Source organism: Chelonia mydas, chromosome 18, assembly GCF_015237465.2.
Source record: "Chelonia mydas isolate rCheMyd1 chromosome 18, rCheMyd1.pri.v2, whole genome shotgun sequence".
Taxonomy (NCBI): domain Eukaryota; kingdom Metazoa; phylum Chordata; order Testudines; family Cheloniidae; genus Chelonia; species Chelonia mydas.
Window position 1 is genome coordinate 18,076,953 of NC_051258.2, and position 17,560 is coordinate 18,094,512.

Here is a 17,560-nt window from a genome sequence, read left to right on the forward strand (position 1 = left end):
CCCTCACCTTCCCGCCGCTGAGCCTGCGCCGCCCCTAAGTAGTAACCAGGCCTGGGGGCCGCCATCTGCCCTGGGAGTAGCGACGCTAGACCTTGGCAACCGTATCCTGCCGGCCATTGGCTCCTTGGTAGCTAGGGGCGGGACTTCTCCCTCTCCCCCCCTCCCGCCCGCTGTACGCATGCGTCTCTCTTTCTCCCCCCCCCCCTCCCCCTTCCAAGGGCTTCCCTGCTGTACTGCACGCCTGCTGGTGACATGCTAGTCAGACATATGGGGGGACATTTTCACTGCCCATTCCCCCCCCCCCTTTCAAGGATTTGGGGGAAGCACATTCCCAGCTGAGTGGGCGAGTGCTACAACATGCCTAGGTATAGAACTGTTACTGTTATTTTGTGTAAATAATACAGAACAGCAGGGCCTGTCAGGATCCAGGCCCCAGATAATGAAAACATGGTCCCTGCCCCAAAGAGTTTACAATCTGAGGACCAGATCCTGCAAGCTTGTGCACAGGTAGTGCCTGTACGGGGGGGTCTCTGACTTCAATGGGCCTCCATGTGGGCAGGAATAAGTGGCAGGATCAGGGTTTAATGAAGCGCAGATACTGCAGTGATGAGGTCCACAGAAATACAAAGAAAGAGAACCACTATTATTTAATATGTACATTAGCAGTATTAACAATGCCAAGCATTCAAAAATCATGAGTCAGAACAGAAAAAAATCACAAGGTTGGCTTAAAAATCATGAAATGTTAAAAGTAATATATTTTGGTTCTTTTTATTTGCCTTCTGGTTTTGGAACCTTTAGGGATTGTTTGTTTCTTGTTTTTCATCCAACAAACAAAAGCTGGAAACTTACTTTTAAAAAAATGCAAACTAAGATTGTCCTGTAGTCCAAGGAGGACCCTCAACAAATTGGAACTTTAAGCAAACTACCAAATATCACAAGACTTATGATAAAACTGCATCTCCTGTGCTAATAGGACAATTTAAATCAGCGAGGTTTGACTATTTCTAATGCCAATTTTAATACTAGGATCTTCATATTCTGATTCCTGCATTCAGTTTCAAACTTGAAAAATGTTTCATTTTGTTTTTTTAACAAGTTCTAAGTGAAAGCATAAGGCAAATCCTCACCCCCCAATAGTGGCTGTTGTGGTTAGAAAAGGGAAATTTGAATCAGGGTTCCTCAAATCCATTTCTGGCTCTGCCATTGATTTATTATGTGATCTTGGAGAAATTATTTTACCTTTCCCCATCTGTATAATTATGATTTATTCTTTGTAATACAGCAGTAATACAGAGCCTCTAACAAGCCCCTCTGTGCTTGGGATACTGTATCTAATAATACTTAGCTACTTCTCAGGTGTATTGTGAGAATATAAACCTTGTAAAATGTTTTGAGATTCTTTGAAGAAAAATGCTATACATGTTTAAAAATGTAGTGATGAGTGTGATATAACTGTCTGGACATATAGTTGTGCAAACCATTACTACTGTTCCAATACATAAAGGAAAATATTTTGGAAATTAATTTAGAAAATCAGGTTTAATCAAAGAGCACTGGGTGAGGGATTTTATTATTTCTCTTATAATCCAAGTGTTTTAAAATATATTTGTAAAGCTAACTATGTATGTGAAGGGAAATTCTTAACCTAGGAAAGCCAAAATGGTAGTTAGGGTAAGTATTGCACTAAGACGGTTAGGTGATCTTAAAAATACTTACTCAAATACAATTTGATGATTTTTATGCCACTTAACTTTTTATAAATATTTAAAAAAAATCTATGAGAAATCTTTTTTAAAATGTTGACTGTAAAATCGGATGTATTTTTGTACTTTATTTCTGAGGTGAAACAAATACATTACTAGAATCCAGAGACTGCATCAACATACTACTTACTACTTGGGTAACTTTTTTGGCCATGGGGTATTTGAGAGGATTCCTGAAACTTGGAAGAATTCAGAATCCTTCAAAAGCAGTCAGGAAGAAAAGTTTTATTCAAATGTCATTAACATCAGAGCTATAAAGCCAAGGAAAGAATGGTAGTTATTTCTGAAGAAAAGTAATTTTGATATATTGTTGTTTAATAAATATTTATATAGCTATCCAAGATGTTGGAACTAATCACTCTAGTTTTCCTTTAAAAGGGCAAATTTATCATGGTTTTATTTCAAGCTCAGAAATGCAGCATACTCAGTAGTGCGATATTTCAGTTCAAGAGACAGATTCAAACAGACATTTTCATAGCATCACTGTAAAACTTCATAGCATAGTATACTGCAAGAAGTGATGATACAAAAAATTTCATTTTCTTACTCAGGAATTCTGCTTGCTGCAGATTGAGTCGGATCTACTCACTTGAATGACAATAGTAATTTTTTCTCCTGTTAGCCTTGCAAAGATAAAGCAGCTATGAAAGAGGAAGCTGAATGGACCCTTGCACTGCACAGAGCCAGCTGCAGGATCTAGGCCTAAACTGCAACGGCAGTTCCAAATGTTTCCTCTGTTACAAATGTGAGGGGAAAATTTTGCACCGCAGAACATTTATTACTGGTGATGATGCATACAAAGAAATAATCCCTGTTTGATATTTGGATCCCTTGTTGAGTTTGCCAGTCTTACAGTTAGAAAAAACCCCCATCTTTTTATATTGGTAAACTGAGCAAATGTGATCTCAAATTAAGAGGTGACAAACAGAAAACCTGCAAATGCCATACTTCAAGTCACATTACAACTGCCCTTTCAGGCAGCAAAACCGTATAGAGTTTGGAAGAACGGCATGGGGAAATAACTTGGTGCCTATATTTACTTTACCCAGAATCTCAGCGGCATGAATAGCATGTCTCAGATCACAAGGTGGATAGCATAGCGCGTAGGATTTAATCACCTTTTTTTTAAAAAAAATCCTGAACGTTGACCATTTGCGGGACGTTCCCAGGAAACAGGGGCTGGCACTGACCCCTCCAGACGCAACCCACTTCTTGCCAATTCCATCTCACCCTCGTTCAGTCCCCCCTCCCCGCCAGGCACCCCTCCCCCTTCTAGGGCCGTCAAGCCCTCGCTCAGCCCAGCCCCAGAGCCCAATGCTTAGGCCCCCCAGTACCAGAGGCTGTAACCCCAGCGCCCCCCCGCCGGCCCCAGACCAACCACCCTGCAATCCCACCTCCCAGTACCAGCCCCCAGCACTACGACTTCTGCGACCCCTGCGCTGAGGACCGGCCCCCGAGAGCAACCCCACGGGGGCCCCCTCGCCGGCGCCCGGCGCTTCTGGAGGCGTGAACCCTCCGGCCCCGCCCCGGAAGCGGAAGCAGGTGGCTTGGCCTCATCCTCCGCCATATTGGATGCTGTGGTGGAGGGTGGGGGGGGAAGGCGGAAGGAGAGACCTGGCCCCGGCTGCAGCGGCTCCGGCACCCGTGAGTAGCCGATTCCCCCCTCCCTCGGGACCGAGGCGGGAGCCAGCCGGGCCCAGGGCAGTAGCTGGATGCGGCCTGGGCCCCCTAAGGCGGCCGCGGGGCCGGGGATGGTGAGGTGTCCCCCGGGGCGGGGATTCTCGCACAGGGCGCCGGGAGAGCCGGGAGGCGGCGCGTCGGGAGCGGCGCCGGGGGGCTGGGCGGGGGGAGCGGCCCTCGGGGTGTGACGGGAGAGGGCGGGAGGGCTGCTCTGTGGAGGGGGCTGGGTGAGGCGCTCCGTGCCCCAGGCGGGGGAGTCTCGGGATCTTTCCGGGCCAGACCCGGGCGGCCCCCTGGAGCCGGGTCGGTGATTCTTCTCCCGCTGCCCACAGGGGCGGTCCCAGTCCGGTGCCTCCTTCTCCTTGACCTCCGCTTCAGAGGAGCGTTCACGTTGTTTACTTATGATCTTCGCGGACTCCCCTCTCTCCTGCCTTGCCTCCTTTAGTCAGGGTCAAGATTTAACTAACCTTGAACACCCGTGCACGTTCGTTTCTTTAACGACGGTGGGGCGGTAGAGGTGTCCGAGAGCTGCTGCGGCTGCTGTTTGGCTGGGAGTGTATTTGTGAAGGGCCAGGTGCATGAGGTAGGAGGGTAGGAACCGAATCTGTTGTAAAAGGAAAGCTTGCGCTTTGTGGGAACCAGAAGTAAGCTGCAATGCTTTAAAGAACTTGGGACCAACGGGGCTGCCTTGTGCCTTTGGCTGGCCACTGGTCCTTCTAATAGAACATCGTAGGCTATTGCTCACGAAAGTACGCTCTTCTATTAGCACAGGGAACTGCATCCTTCTCTTCAGTTCTTCTTAGTTGCTTGTTTTGTCTTTAAAGTCAGAAAAATTCCATAATGTTCAGAGAGTTCTCTGACCTAGTTACACTGTGCATACTATTGGAAGGGATGAATGAAACTCCTTCATTACAAATTAAAATAAAATGATCAAGGAAGAGACCCTGCTTTTTCAGAATTCAGGGGTGGACAGTGCTTGCCTAGTAAACTAGAAAATGTAACTTCTTCTAGCTCATGTGTTTGTAAGATAAATATATTTTTCAGGCAGAACAGCAGTTTTATAGAGCCATATTTCATGTGCATAGCACTTTGTTTAAAACTCCGAACTCTGTTAAGTTCATTAGGTTAATTTCAGTCTACTCCCTGGCTACTGATTTATTTACAGTGCTGGATTTTGATAACATCTCACTGTAAGTAACAGAGGAAATTTAATGCTCTGTTATAATGGTGTGTTATCAAAATTAACCCTTATTTCCAATTCTCAGGTATGCTTTAGGTCTGTAATTGTGATTTAGGTCTGTAAATTGTGAACCCTTTTCAAAGGAAATTTCATAAGACATACTCTTCTTGAGATACTTACTCCTGGGGGAAATCTGCGCCACTGAAATATGCAGAATTTATGTCCCCCGCAGATTTCTTTGCTTCCTAGCAGAAAAATGACTTTCTGGCGGTGAAGCAAAGGGAAGCCACAAGAGTAGTCATCCAGCCCTCCCCAGCAGTATATTTCACGTGCCCAGGGCAGCTGGCAGAAACGTAAATCACTGTGGGGTAGGGGGCAGGACTGGGGAAGACCTGGCTCATGATTCCTACCCTGCACCAGTCTTGGCTGGGCTGGGGAGGACGGGACTTCCTCTTCCCCTGCACGGCATCTGGGGCCCAGTAAGACCACCCCCAGCTGCAGGAAGCTCTGCAAACTCCCCCGCCCCCCCCCTTTCTGCACCCATCCCTCCTCAGCTGCAGAGGGAGGGATCCCTGTACAGAGAGCTTCTTCCCCATCCGCCCAATCCCCATGCATCCCGACGCCCTCATACCCAGACCCTCCCGCTGAGCCTCACCCCTTCTGCACTCAGAACCCCCCTGATGAGCCCCACTCCCTGCATCTGGACCACCCCAACGAGCCATCCGGATCCCCACCCTACTGAGCCCCAAACAGCTGCACCTGGATCTGCACTCCCCCAGCATCTGGACCCCCCACACCCAGACTCACCCACTGAGCTCTGTTCCCCCATGCCTCCTCCCCACTCCCAGCTGAACCCCAAGCACCTTCACCTGGACCCCCCTGCCAAGTCCCATTACCATTGCACCCAGAACACCCAAACAATCCCCTGTGCATCCAGATCTCCCTCGCACCTGGATCCCTGCTGAACCGCCTGCACCCAGATTGCCCCACACAGAACCCTCTCAACCCACACCTGGATCCCCCCCACACTAAGCTTCTCCACACTTGGCTCTTGCCATGCTGAACCTGCCTGCCCACACCTGGTGCACCTGGCATAGAGGGGCAGGCCCCTGGGGTGTTTCTGGGGCAGGCCAAGTCCTTGCGCTATGTCAGGGTTGGGTGCAGCCTCCCCACTGAGTCCGTGTTCCGGGGGGGGGGGGGGGGGGGGAGCTGCGCAATGATCTCCCACTTCTGTGCTGTCAGTGGCCTGTGCTCCCCAGTGCCATGTTGGAGCCTCCACATATATTTGACAAATAAAATTTGCGGAATTTTAAAATATTATGTGCAGAATTTTTAGGTGCACAATGCCCTCAGGAATAGATAACTGTAGTTTTAACCACTAATGTTCTGTAAGTTTTGAAATATTGCCACTTGTATGTTTAACTATTAAACATTCATATAAGGAATATTATGTTACATATTTCAAACCTATGCTATTTAAAATGCATTGAGAGAGGTTTATAACAACATAAATCAGGAAAATATACTTATTTGGTTTTAAAACTATGAATGTGCTAAAAAACTTCAGTGACACTATAGACATTCAGATCTATCCCGGGAATAATAAAAACATTTTTATCAGATGTTCATCCAAGCACTTTTGTTTTTGTAAATTGAATAATCATCACCACTTAATCAGATGTGAAGTTCTTTACTACCCATATTGCAGAACAGAATGCAAAAGAAGGCCCCAGTCCTGCAAGAACTAGGTGTCTTTAACTTCATGCATAATTTCAACGGAACTACTAGGCCATGTCTACGCTTACAAGCTTACCGTGGCAAAGCTGTACCAATACAGCTGTGCTACTGTAAGAGCACTCATGTAGCTGTGTTATGCCAACAGGAGAGAGCTCTCCTGTGAACATAATAAAACCAGCTCAAGGAATGGCAATAGCTATGTCAGCGTGAGAGCGTCTCCCACCAACATAGCGCTGTGCACACGTGTGCTTACGCTGACAAAACTTATGTTGCTCGGGGGGTGTTTTTTCACACACCTGAGCAATAAAAGTTTGCTGACATAAATGTTAGTGTTGACATGGCCCTAGTGTGTGTAACTGTGTGCAGGATTTGGATGTTAGATCCTATTGCAGATCTGATTTTCCAAGTCCCCATTGATGATTGAGTAAAAGCACACAGTGAGAACATTAAAGATGCTCGAATATTGGTATCATTGACAGAAAGGAAACATTTCTTCCATGATGAAACATTTCCGTCTTTGTAGCCATTCTGGTTCTGCTTTAGATTCACTAGGTTTGAAAAAGTTTCAAAACTAATAATAAGCTAGTGGTAATAGAGGAAGTTCTTATGAATAAAAGCATGTTGGATCTTTGAGTTTCTATAATGGTATTTCCTCTCCCCACGCTGTAGAGTTAACTGAAGTGAAAAATGTATTTCGTCTCTTTGGCCCTGGATATCAAAAGGACACTTTTGTATCGTCAAATTTTAGGAGTCTTTCTTTGGTATACCTAGGATCGAGGTGGGGCTGAAGTTCTGGATTCTCACTCTCAATCCTCTTACCTCTGATCTTGTGGTAGGGACTCCTTCCCATTACTGATTATTGTTCCCATGTAAAAGAGGGATAATACATAGCTTTCAGATTTTTACCATGCACTCAGGGAGAAATTTAGAGTTATAACATTTCATAAATCTCCAGATTGTCATTAGGACTGAGAGCTTCCTTCCATCTATTTGTCACTATAATGTAGCATTTAATACAATTTAATCTTCTGTGGTTTACTAATACTTCACCCATCTGTATTGCTTTAAGATCTTCAGATGAAAAACGCTCTCTAAATGTTAATTACTATAGAGCTGAAATTGCTCCCATTATCACATAGAGCAACATAGTCCTGACCACAGATGGGAATCCAGGAAGTAGTGTGAGGTATTACCTTTGGTGATGTGGCACATCTGCTGCCACTGCTCAGATTCCATATGATTTTGTTTGTGTCTTAAAGCAAACTGCAGAGCTTGTGTGCTTTTAACTGGAGGAGTGGAGGAGAATCCTAAATCAAAAGTATTGCATTTATTAATGTTTTTCACCTGAGTTTTGGGCCCTGTCTCTTACCATGTGAGAGAGAGTAAGGCAATATAAACTCTTACAGGTAATCATTTTTCCACTGTTGCTGAGATGTTAATTTTGGCAAAGATATGACTGACGACATCAAATGCTTCAAACAGTGCAGGAAAATGTTTAGGTGCTTATGATGCCAGCTCTTGGATGGAGCCCAAAGAACAGAAGCCAGAATTGAATTTATCTAAATATGTAGTCACTTACTAATTCTGGGAGGAGGGGGGTCTTAAATAGGTTTCTTAAATTTTGGTTTTGCAGTTTACTTTTAAAGTCTAAAGGTGGGGGGGAAGGGTAGTATCAGAGTACATCATCTCCAGATTATTGTTTCCAGATTGTTACTCTGATTTCTGGCATATCAAGGTGAGACTATCACTTAGATCTCTTGCCTCACTTACTGTTTGTAATTTTTGCTAAAAATGTCTTGGATCCTCTCCCTCCCTTTGTAAAATATATTTAACCCTTTCCTTTCTTGACACTTCCCCTGAAATAGAATGAATGAATGTCCTGTCTCTAAAAATGTTTCACAGAAGATACCTTTTTGTTTCAAACAAGATATCAAATCAGCAAGATGTGAAATCACACACCCGAATGCTGATGCATGTAAAGTATCTTAAAATTTCACTATATTAAGTTCTCATTTTTAATGTGTTTTCTGTATAAATGTCTTGTTTTCACAGCAACAATGTCCGAAGGGGACAGTATTGGAGAATCTGTTCATGGCAAACCTTCAGTGGTCTTTAGATTTTTCACAAGACTTGGACAGGTTGGTTTTATGTGAGAGATCATGTTGGGAACTAGTGTCACTGGATTTATACAGTTTTTTTTTTTTTATTTAAACTCATGGCCTTCAGTTTCAGTAAAAGGAATAATTAAGTTACTGAGTACTTCAAAAAGCATTTTCCTTAAAATGAGTTTGCTTTTTAGAAATGGATGGTCTCATAACCATGATGACAAATACATAATTTAATTAATGTTTCTATCACTATTTGAATGTTTAACAGTATGTATGAATATTTATTACTGCTTTAATGCCCTCAACATGCTAGTTGCTCTCAAATGAAGAGACAGTCCCAGAAAGCTTCGTGTAACCATAATTAATTCAAGCATTACTGTTTGCTATTAAAAGCTAAAACTTACGTTTTTACTAAACCATGAGTACTTATGTAGATTAGACAACATAGTATACAAATTTTTAAAAGTGACGTGATTTTTGGATGCAGATATTTTTGGATGAACACCTTAAAGAAGCCTGTTTTTTTTTTTCTTTTATTGCAGATGTTCAGCACTTTCTGAACATTTGCTCCCTTTACGATGTTCAAAGTTATACACTCACAATTGCTAATGATTTTTAGAACACAAGCTTTCCAATAGCCATACAAAAATCTTTTTTGTCCTCTGGATAGCGCGGGCTCAAAATCTGATTTTGTAAACAGAAGATTTAAACACAAAATTAATGGAAACTTATTTATGAAACTGAAAAAAAATCAGTTTCTCTAGTTACAACTTTAAACTGACAGCCAGCATACTAGTGCATAAGAACCAGAAATTGAGTGACTAGAAATGAAAGTGAAACTGGAATTTGTTAGCAAAGTGTGACCTGAGTAGAATGTAAGCAAGTAACCAGTCTAAATAATGCTAAGTAAACCTGAGTTCTAAAAATGTTTTTAATCTTTTAAACTGATGTTTAACCAAAAAATGTCACTTAAAACTTGTGATCTCTCTGATAGTCATTTAAATTACTCTAAAATAAACCATGTTTGTGTATAAAACATTTTACATTTCATTCTAGATCTACCAATCCTGGCTAGACAAATCTACTCCATATACAGCAGTACGATGGGTTGTAACTCTGGCTCTGAGTTTTATCTACATGATTAGAGTTTATCTACTACAGGTAGGAAAACTAAATTTATTGCATTTGTCACGTTTAGAATAACATTGTAACTGTAAAAGGAATACTCTTTTATTAGATTGACTAATCCATTTCACTAAAACACTTGCTAAGAAATATTGGATCATATGGGTCAAAGTAAGAATATTTTAAGTTTACATGCATAGACATGGAATGAAATAATAACTTCAAGATGGAAAAAAGTTTGGTAGAATAAACAGATTCCTAAACCAGCTACTTTCAGTGTCATGAAGGAGTAATAGTCAAGTACGTATGCCTGTCTTTTTTTGGCTACTCGTCTTTTTCCCAGGAAAAATAATCACAAGCTTTGGTATCCTTGTGTGAAGTGAAAGTGCCTTGTTTTTTCCTCCAATTAATAGCAATAGTAATTTGAGCTGCTATATCATATTAATAAACTTTAGGCTGAAACGCAATCTTAAAAGGGATGGTTAAGGCTGGTTGTTTTGTTTTGTAGCAGGAGAAGATGGGAAGCGCCACTGTCACGTTCTAATGAAATTGCATAATAAACCTCTTAAAACTCTGTCGTTCATGTTTTAGCTTCCTATTTCAACCTTTGCATCTCATTCAAGTTCCAGCATTTCTCTCCTAGCACCGAACCTATGAAGAATTTCTGCATTACCGCTATTTTACCATCACTGGCAAGCAGCAGACTCCATCTCCACTAACCTGTTTTCTCTATTTCATGCCAATCCAAAATTCAGTTAAGCCCTTTAGAACCAGTATGCCCAAAGCTGCCCAAAGCAAGCGTGCAATTATTTTTTCGTTGCTCAGTGATATTCAAAGAGTAACATACTTCTGATAACTTCAGCAATGTCCGATTTGAGTGCGTGGCCTTCTAAAGATTGAAACCTCTAAGCCTGAAAATAATACCAAAAGTAATTGCAGGAGGCTCTGAAATTGATTAACAGCATCATAACTGCTGGAGCACTTGAATTTTTATGTGAACTTTCTTTGGGTACTTTCCTTCCTGAAAGAACTGTCAGATGATCCAATCTTGGTTTTCATATGTAAAATTTGGCTGCTATTAGCTATATAGCCCATATGCGTTAATATTCCTCTCCTAGGGCCCAGTCCGGGAAATATTTGAAATGGAATGTCCTAAACTCTTACTGAGTTTTGTAGGAATTGGAGGCACTAAGTATCTCATAGGAGATGATCTGCACCAGTGCCCTCGACTCACATAGAAGTCAACAGGAGCTGATAGTGCCCAGCACTCTACAAAGTTATATACAATGTAAACTGAGAATCATTCAAAGGCTAATATATTCAGGTGCCTATCTAAAGAATACAATACAATTTATTCTGGTATTGCTGCCTTTGGAAAAGTTGGAGGAGAATGAACCAAGAGTTGTGGCAATGTTATCTGTATGTTAAGAGCTTTATTTTTTTTTTTTTTTTTTTTTTTTCCCCTCAAAGGAGGACAGGTTATTCAGCCGTGACTTCTTCAGTTGAAAGATACACTCTGATATCCATGCATTGTGATGTAATCCTTCAATGTCTTTAACAGTGTTGTATGCAATGTAGTTGTAGCCATGTCAGTTCCAGGATATTAGAGAGACAAGGTGGGTGAGGCACTATCTTTATCGGACCAATTTCTGTTGGTGAGAGAGACAAGCTTTGGCACCACACATAATTCTTGATTTCTGTGTGGCTTGAAAGCTTGTCTCTCGCCAACAGAAGTTGATTTGATATTACCTCACCCACCTTGCCTCTCTAATGTGTTGTCATTACAAACTGTCAACTATATCTAGAAATAACTGTCCTGTCAGAGACTTGTTAAACTACACTGGGAACAACAGTCTATTTGCTGTGAGTAGCTGTTTTACTAACACACTTTGGATGAACCCTAAAATAGAAGTCTAGGGACAATTGTATTTGATCTTATAACAACAACATTTAAGGGACTTTATTTTACTTATCTTATTTTCTTATCAAATTGCCCTCTCTGGTTTAAGCTGCTGGAGCAGATCCCTGCTATATTGTAACTTCCTTACATCCTTATTTTAATGATGTATTACTCAATATTCCTCTCCTTAGACAAAATGCATTATGCTTGCATCTTATCAAAAATTAGATTTTACTTAAAGGGACACAGTTGGCTTAAAAAATAATTATTTTTAAAGTGGCAGATATCATTTTCTATTACTAAACACCATAGATCCTTAAACCTGCAAGGACTACAAAAATCTTATCATTATTGTGGTTGTGTCCTTTTTGTGCTTCTCTGAGCTTGGACAAAGAAACTGAATGTGGTGTTTTGCTTACTAGCTTCTAGCGAATGCTGTTGTGTTTTGAATCTTTCTCGTCGCTGGGGAAAGTCTCACTACTCCCTACATCCTAAGCATCATCTTTCAATTAAATAACATAATAAAATCTTTACTGTTGTTACTCTTTTATAAAACGCTTAATTTACAAAATCTAAACTAAATTTCAAGCCTAACTAAACTTTCCTATTTTTCCAGCTTTGCTTGCATGCCCTTTAATTCATTTAGTCATTTTTTTGTAGCTGTAAGTTAAAGTAGCTAGAAACATTCCATAATAAAGTTTTAGCTTACTCTGTTATAGTAAGAAATACTGGACAAAAAGGGAAGTTGAGTTATAGGAACCAACCAATTGCCAAATTGGATCAGAACAGCATGGGTGGTTTTTTACCTATTTACACAAATCTTAAATATTTGGGTTTCATGCAAGTGGAGTGTCTTTCACCCATTGTATGTCAACTGTTTTAAAACTGAGTCCAGAAATCTTGTTACTTGCAAATAAAAAAGTAATTAGGGGAAGAAACCAAAAACAGGTTAAACAATTTGTGCTGGTCTTGATAAACAAGTATTTGAAGCTGTTTACTGTGAAGTTTTCAGTCTTTTTTTGTTTTGTTCTTTCCTAGGGTTGGTACATTGTGACATATGCCTTGGGAATCTACCACCTAAATCTCTTCATAGCTTTCTTGTCGCCAAAGGTAGATCCCTCTCTAATGGAAGACTCAGGTATAGTGGACATTACTCCCATTACTATAATTTTGAACATAAACTGTTTTCCAAATCACTTAACCAGTTTCATCTATCTTCACGTGAACAAACGTCTTCAGAGAAGAGTAGAAAATTCTCAATAGTGAGAACAGAGTTTGAGTTTAAAAGCTGTGCTGTAATAATTATTTAAAAATTAACAGTGCAGGAAGGGTCTCGAATCAGGGCCTTCCTACTACTATACCCCTTTCAGGAGTCTGATTTGTCTGGCATACCTCTTCTCCCAAGTTTCATCTCAATTAAAAACTGCTTGCTTACAAAATCAGACATAAAAATATAAAGTGACACAACACACTAGTACTGAAAAATTGCTTCATTTCTCATTTTTACCATATAATTATAAAATAAATCAATTGGAATATAAATATTGTACTTACATTTCAGTGTATAGTAGAGTGGTGAGCAACCTGTGGCCCATCTGGGTAATCTGCTAGTGGGCTGCCAGACAGTTTGTTTACATTTGCACAGCTGCCCGCAGTTCCCAGTGGCCACGGTTCACTGTTCCTGGCCAATGGGAGCTGCGGGAAACAGCGGCCAGCACATCCCTGTGCCCCACACTGCGCGCATATATATATATATATATATATATATATATATATATATATATATATATATATATATATATAAAACACTCTCAAAACAAATATTATTTGATCAAGCATAGCAACTCGCCCTTCTGTGATCAATTTTACCCAAATAGGAAACTTGAGCTCTTGCAAGGAACTATTCTGTTCTGGAGATAGGCTTTGTATATAATAGTGACAGTAGGAAAGAACAGAATCGTTACTAGACTCAATTAAGGGATGATTTACCTTAAAAGATTGATTTGCTTTTTTTATCCAGATGATGGTCCTTCATTACCCACAAAACAAAATGAGGAATTTCGACCCTTCATTAGAAGGCTGCCAGAGTTTAAATTCTGGTGAGCAGATACATGTGCCCGTTCTCTTAAAAATAAAAAGCATTTACATGAATGTGTCAAATCACTTCCACTGTGTGGAAGGGATTAATTATGTAATTTATTTTTAAGGCATTCTGCTACAAAAGGCATCCTTGTTGCAATGGTATGTACATTCTTTGAGGCTTTCAACGTTCCGGTATTCTGGCCAATCCTTGTGATGTACTTCATTATGCTATTCTGTATCACTATGAAGAGACAAATCAAGGTAATGTGCTAATACTGGATTGAATCTTTCTGAAGATAAAATATCACTGCTTAAGAGTGTCTTTCCATGTTGCCAGCCAAATGAGCACTGTGGATGTTTATCTGTATATATAGCATGGCCAACATTTTTAAACTTAAGTACCTAACCTTAGGCATTCTTCAGCACAAACTGTAATCGGAAATATAAATGCTCAATACTCATGAAAATCAAATCAGCTTAGACACCGAGATATCAAATTGTTAGTCCCCTTACGCTCATTCTTCAAAGGATTCAGATTTATCAGAATAATATCTTCTGAAGTAGTAAATTTGGTGTTTATAATGTGCACCATTCATCCATGCCATTTCTGCAGTATAATGTGCAAAGCTGACTGTTGGGATCTCAAATTGGTGATGGGTGTTGTGAAAAACTTGGCATTTTAAAAAAGACAAACACAGCAAAGTAATTCAGGTTGGCTTTGATATGTTTTCTATAGCTTGTTGGCTTGTAAATGGAAATTAAAAATAAAGATTTTGAAACTGTCACATTCTAAATTTTGGGGTAGAATGATTCATGGTTCATGATTGTAACGTGAAGACTAAGGGATTTATGTTAATACATTTATACTGCTTAATCCTTCCTTGATTAACCATCATGACTATACTATACTGTGTATCTTTTTTTGTGAAGTTCAAAGTACAAACTCTCAAACAACCCCGTTTAAAGTGTTCAGCATAGTATATACTAATTAATACAGGAAAATAGTGCTATTTAAATCCTTTGTGTAGCTTGTAACTGAAAATGGCATCTTATGTTGTTGAAATTAAACGTTGTACATCTTATCAGTTGTAAATTAGTGATTATGCTGAAGAGCTTTGTGTGTTGAGGCTTAAACTGCATATTATTTTGTTTTGATAGAAATATTAGATCTGTCAAACAGTTCTGTTTAGCAACTAAACTGATGTCTTTGTTTACAGCATATGGTAAAGTACAGGTATATACCCTTCACACACGGCAAGAGGAAATACAAAGGGAAGGAAGACATGGGAAAGACCTTCGCTAGCTAGAAGTTGAATTGAGCCTGTTGACTGACTCTGCATATAACTACAAGAACGGTTTTGAGCCATTGTAACAATGCCTTTTTTCTTCATATAAAGTAATTAAGAGGGTGGTGACAAAGCAGTTGAATTTTCATTTTAAGAGGATGTTTCTATTTTTTGTCTGAAATATCAGTTTCTTGAAGAAACTGGCATTCTAACCAAATTGCATTGGGTTAATTTATCTTTGATAACAAGTTGGAGAATCTTTGGTATCCCACTGATTTGGGATCGTGTTGCTTTCAAGGTCCACTGCAATCATTGTGGCATTGGGGAGGCTAATGGCTACAATTAGGTTTTTTTACATAGTGTTCCTGCCCAGTATGACCGTGAAGTGCTGTGCACATATGTGGAGGAAAATAGTAAGGTGGCACACGTGATGCTGTTGTCTGCTTCATAATTGTGTGCTAAGTTCATACACAGGTCTGATAGGCCTTAATATATGCAGAATTTCAGCCGACAAGGTACATGCATGGTAGCACTGGAGTGTAACCAAGTTAGTAAAGAGTAGACAGGGTTTTTTAAAAAAAAGATCCTAAATTCTGGTTTTTGCAGAGGGGAAATAAAGATTAATATAGCTCATAAGGAAACTCATTTGTGTTAGGTTTTAATGCCAGTTTCGCCATTGCATCTCATGGCAGATGCTGAAATTGGGCTCATTCATAATGACTCAAAACTTTGTTCTTAAACTATCATGATTTCTTTTGAGGGCCTGGAATTTATAAATATATATATTTTAATTGTTATTAGTTGGAGAATATTTTGACTTGTTTCTTTGATACTTAAGGTTTTTTTGATTAACTTAAGTTTGCTTCATGCAGCCCCTTGAGAACACACCCAAACTGGCCATAGCAGACAAACGTTGTGGATTTTAACAGCTTTTCATTTTCTATGAAAAATATAGAAATAAATGACCTGCATGTAAACTTTTTGATGTGATACAACTACAAACAATTTTATTAAGTGACTTTTTAATTCCAAACTTTATTAAAAGACAGTTGTCCCCCTTTCTTGTTTTAGTCATCTTTATATAAAATATATTGGGCTAATAATATTTATAGATCTGCCATTTTAAATGGTGTCAACACTTACATTTTCCTCTTATTTTATTCAAGTAACACATTTACTTAGTTCTTAAGAGATCATTCAATTGAATTATATTTCAGGGGCTAGGATGAGACGAATCCTTTGAATGCTCTACATAGTGTAGCAGCAGCTTCAACCGATTCTTGCTATGGAACGCGTACAAAGGAACCCTTGTTGTTTGCTTGTGCAGAATGAAAAGCCACCAGGAAACCCTGTACACCATTAATTAGATTCAGCCTGCTGTAATCTTGAAAAATGTCCCATGTTTTTTAACTAGCACTGTGGAAACCAGTGTTTTTTATAAAGTAAACTTTGTTCAACCTAAAGTGTCATGCAAATGTGATGAAAAATACTATATAACCGTAAGCCCTTATCACATGCCAATCATGAACACTGTTGCTGCCAAGAAAAACTAAAAGCCCTGAGTTTAAGAAACTGCCTTACAATTTGCTGTCATACTTTTGTAGTTTCACTTCTCATTGTGCCTGAAAATCAGGGAGATATGTAAAAATAGTAATTGTCTTTGTATTCATTTACCTACAGAATTATTGGAGGCACAAAATAAGTGGCTGGTTGACTCTTTCAACATCAAGCCCTAAAGGTGAATTAGAGACTTCTCTATTAAAACTGTAAAAAAGGAATGTACTTGTCATTGCAGATTTGAAATGTAGTTCCTTTGCTCAGCTGCTGTTTTCTCTCAGTGGCAGCTCATGATCAATACCTTTGTTGTTGTAGGTAGCAGTAGCTTGCCCCCTATGCACTGAGATTTTAACCATGTTCAAACAATGAGTAGTATCCCAAGCCCAGGCATGGACAAGTCTGGAACATGGTTTCTTAAAAATAACAAAACAAACAAAAACACACGACCTGTGCAGTGGTTGAGTGAACTGTTCTAAACTGTTTATGCAGGCATTTTCTTAAACCACTTTTAAATGTTTTCTCAGTGTTAAGTTCTATGCCTTTATCAATTTTGGCTGAAGAAACCTAGATCTTGACAGATACAAGAATAACTCTCTAGTGCAGATTGCAACTGCCTTTTTTCTTGGCAGCATTATCCAACTTCTACCATCAGCAATAGCTTGCTACATGTTTCTATGTGTAATTAAATGTGTTGACAGTGATCTCTAAAGCTGCATATGCCTTGAGTCCTGGCTCAGGCCACCTTTCTCCCTTTGCTGCATTGACGGTTAAGTTCAGGTGGGGTTTCCCTAGAAAGCCTTTGATATGAAAGATGGGAGGGTAGGGATAGGGTATTCAGTGGATTTCACTTCTCTCACTTATCTGCAGAGTTAAGAGTCTTGTTCTTCTGCATATATCAGTACCTATCCCCTATCAGGCTTTCTGTGTATGTGAGGGGAAGGAACTAACTATGGGAGCTTTTAGGGAGAGATTGTCCATAACTCTTGCCTGTATGGCCAGGATTTCTTCAATATAGTTATTTTAACAGAAGTGCTCTTAACTTAGTATGGGTTCAAGAGCTAATACGGTATTTCCCTTTTTTTTAACCTTTAGAACCTTCAGTGAAAAACTTAAATAGTTTGTTATGCATGTCAAAAACT

The 17,560-nt window shown here is 39.9% G+C and overlaps 2 protein-coding genes across 6 annotated transcripts in view; one reads left to right on the forward strand and one right to left on the reverse strand.

Moving 5' to 3' along the window:
- Positions 1 to 144, reverse strand: part of MORN1 (MORN repeat containing 1) — a 105,789-nt gene extending 105,645 nt beyond the window's left edge. For all 3 annotated transcript variants that reach the window (XM_043531575.1, XM_043531574.1, XM_043531576.1), the window contains exon 1: positions 8 to 144. In XM_043531575.1, coding sequence (XP_043387510.1) covers positions 8 to 65 — 58 coding nt within the window. In that variant the 5' untranslated portion in view covers positions 66 to 144. The remainder of the gene's footprint in view (positions 1 to 7) is intronic.
- A 3,135-nt stretch (positions 145 to 3,279) lies between these two features.
- Positions 3,280 to 15,925, forward strand: RER1 (retention in endoplasmic reticulum sorting receptor 1). 3 transcript variants are annotated; one of them, XM_037880998.2, is made up of 7 exons: positions 3,280 to 3,410; positions 8,416 to 8,501; positions 9,528 to 9,632; positions 12,535 to 12,634; positions 13,517 to 13,595; positions 13,704 to 13,839; positions 14,796 to 15,925. In XM_037880998.2, the coding sequence occupies exons 2-7, from the start codon at positions 8,421 to 8,423 to the stop codon at positions 14,883 to 14,885; spliced, it is 591 nt and encodes a 196-aa protein (XP_037736926.1). In that variant the 5' UTR covers positions 3,280 to 3,410; positions 8,416 to 8,420; the 3' UTR covers positions 14,886 to 15,925. The 3 variants fall into 3 exon arrangements, with proteins under 3 accessions (XP_037736926.1, XP_043387513.1, XP_043387514.1); XM_043531578.1 differs by having other exon boundaries at positions 3,346 to 3,520; XM_043531579.1 differs by lacking the exon at positions 3,280 to 3,410 and adding an exon at positions 3,803 to 4,029.
- The last annotated feature ends 1,635 nt before the right edge of the window (positions 15,926 to 17,560 follow it).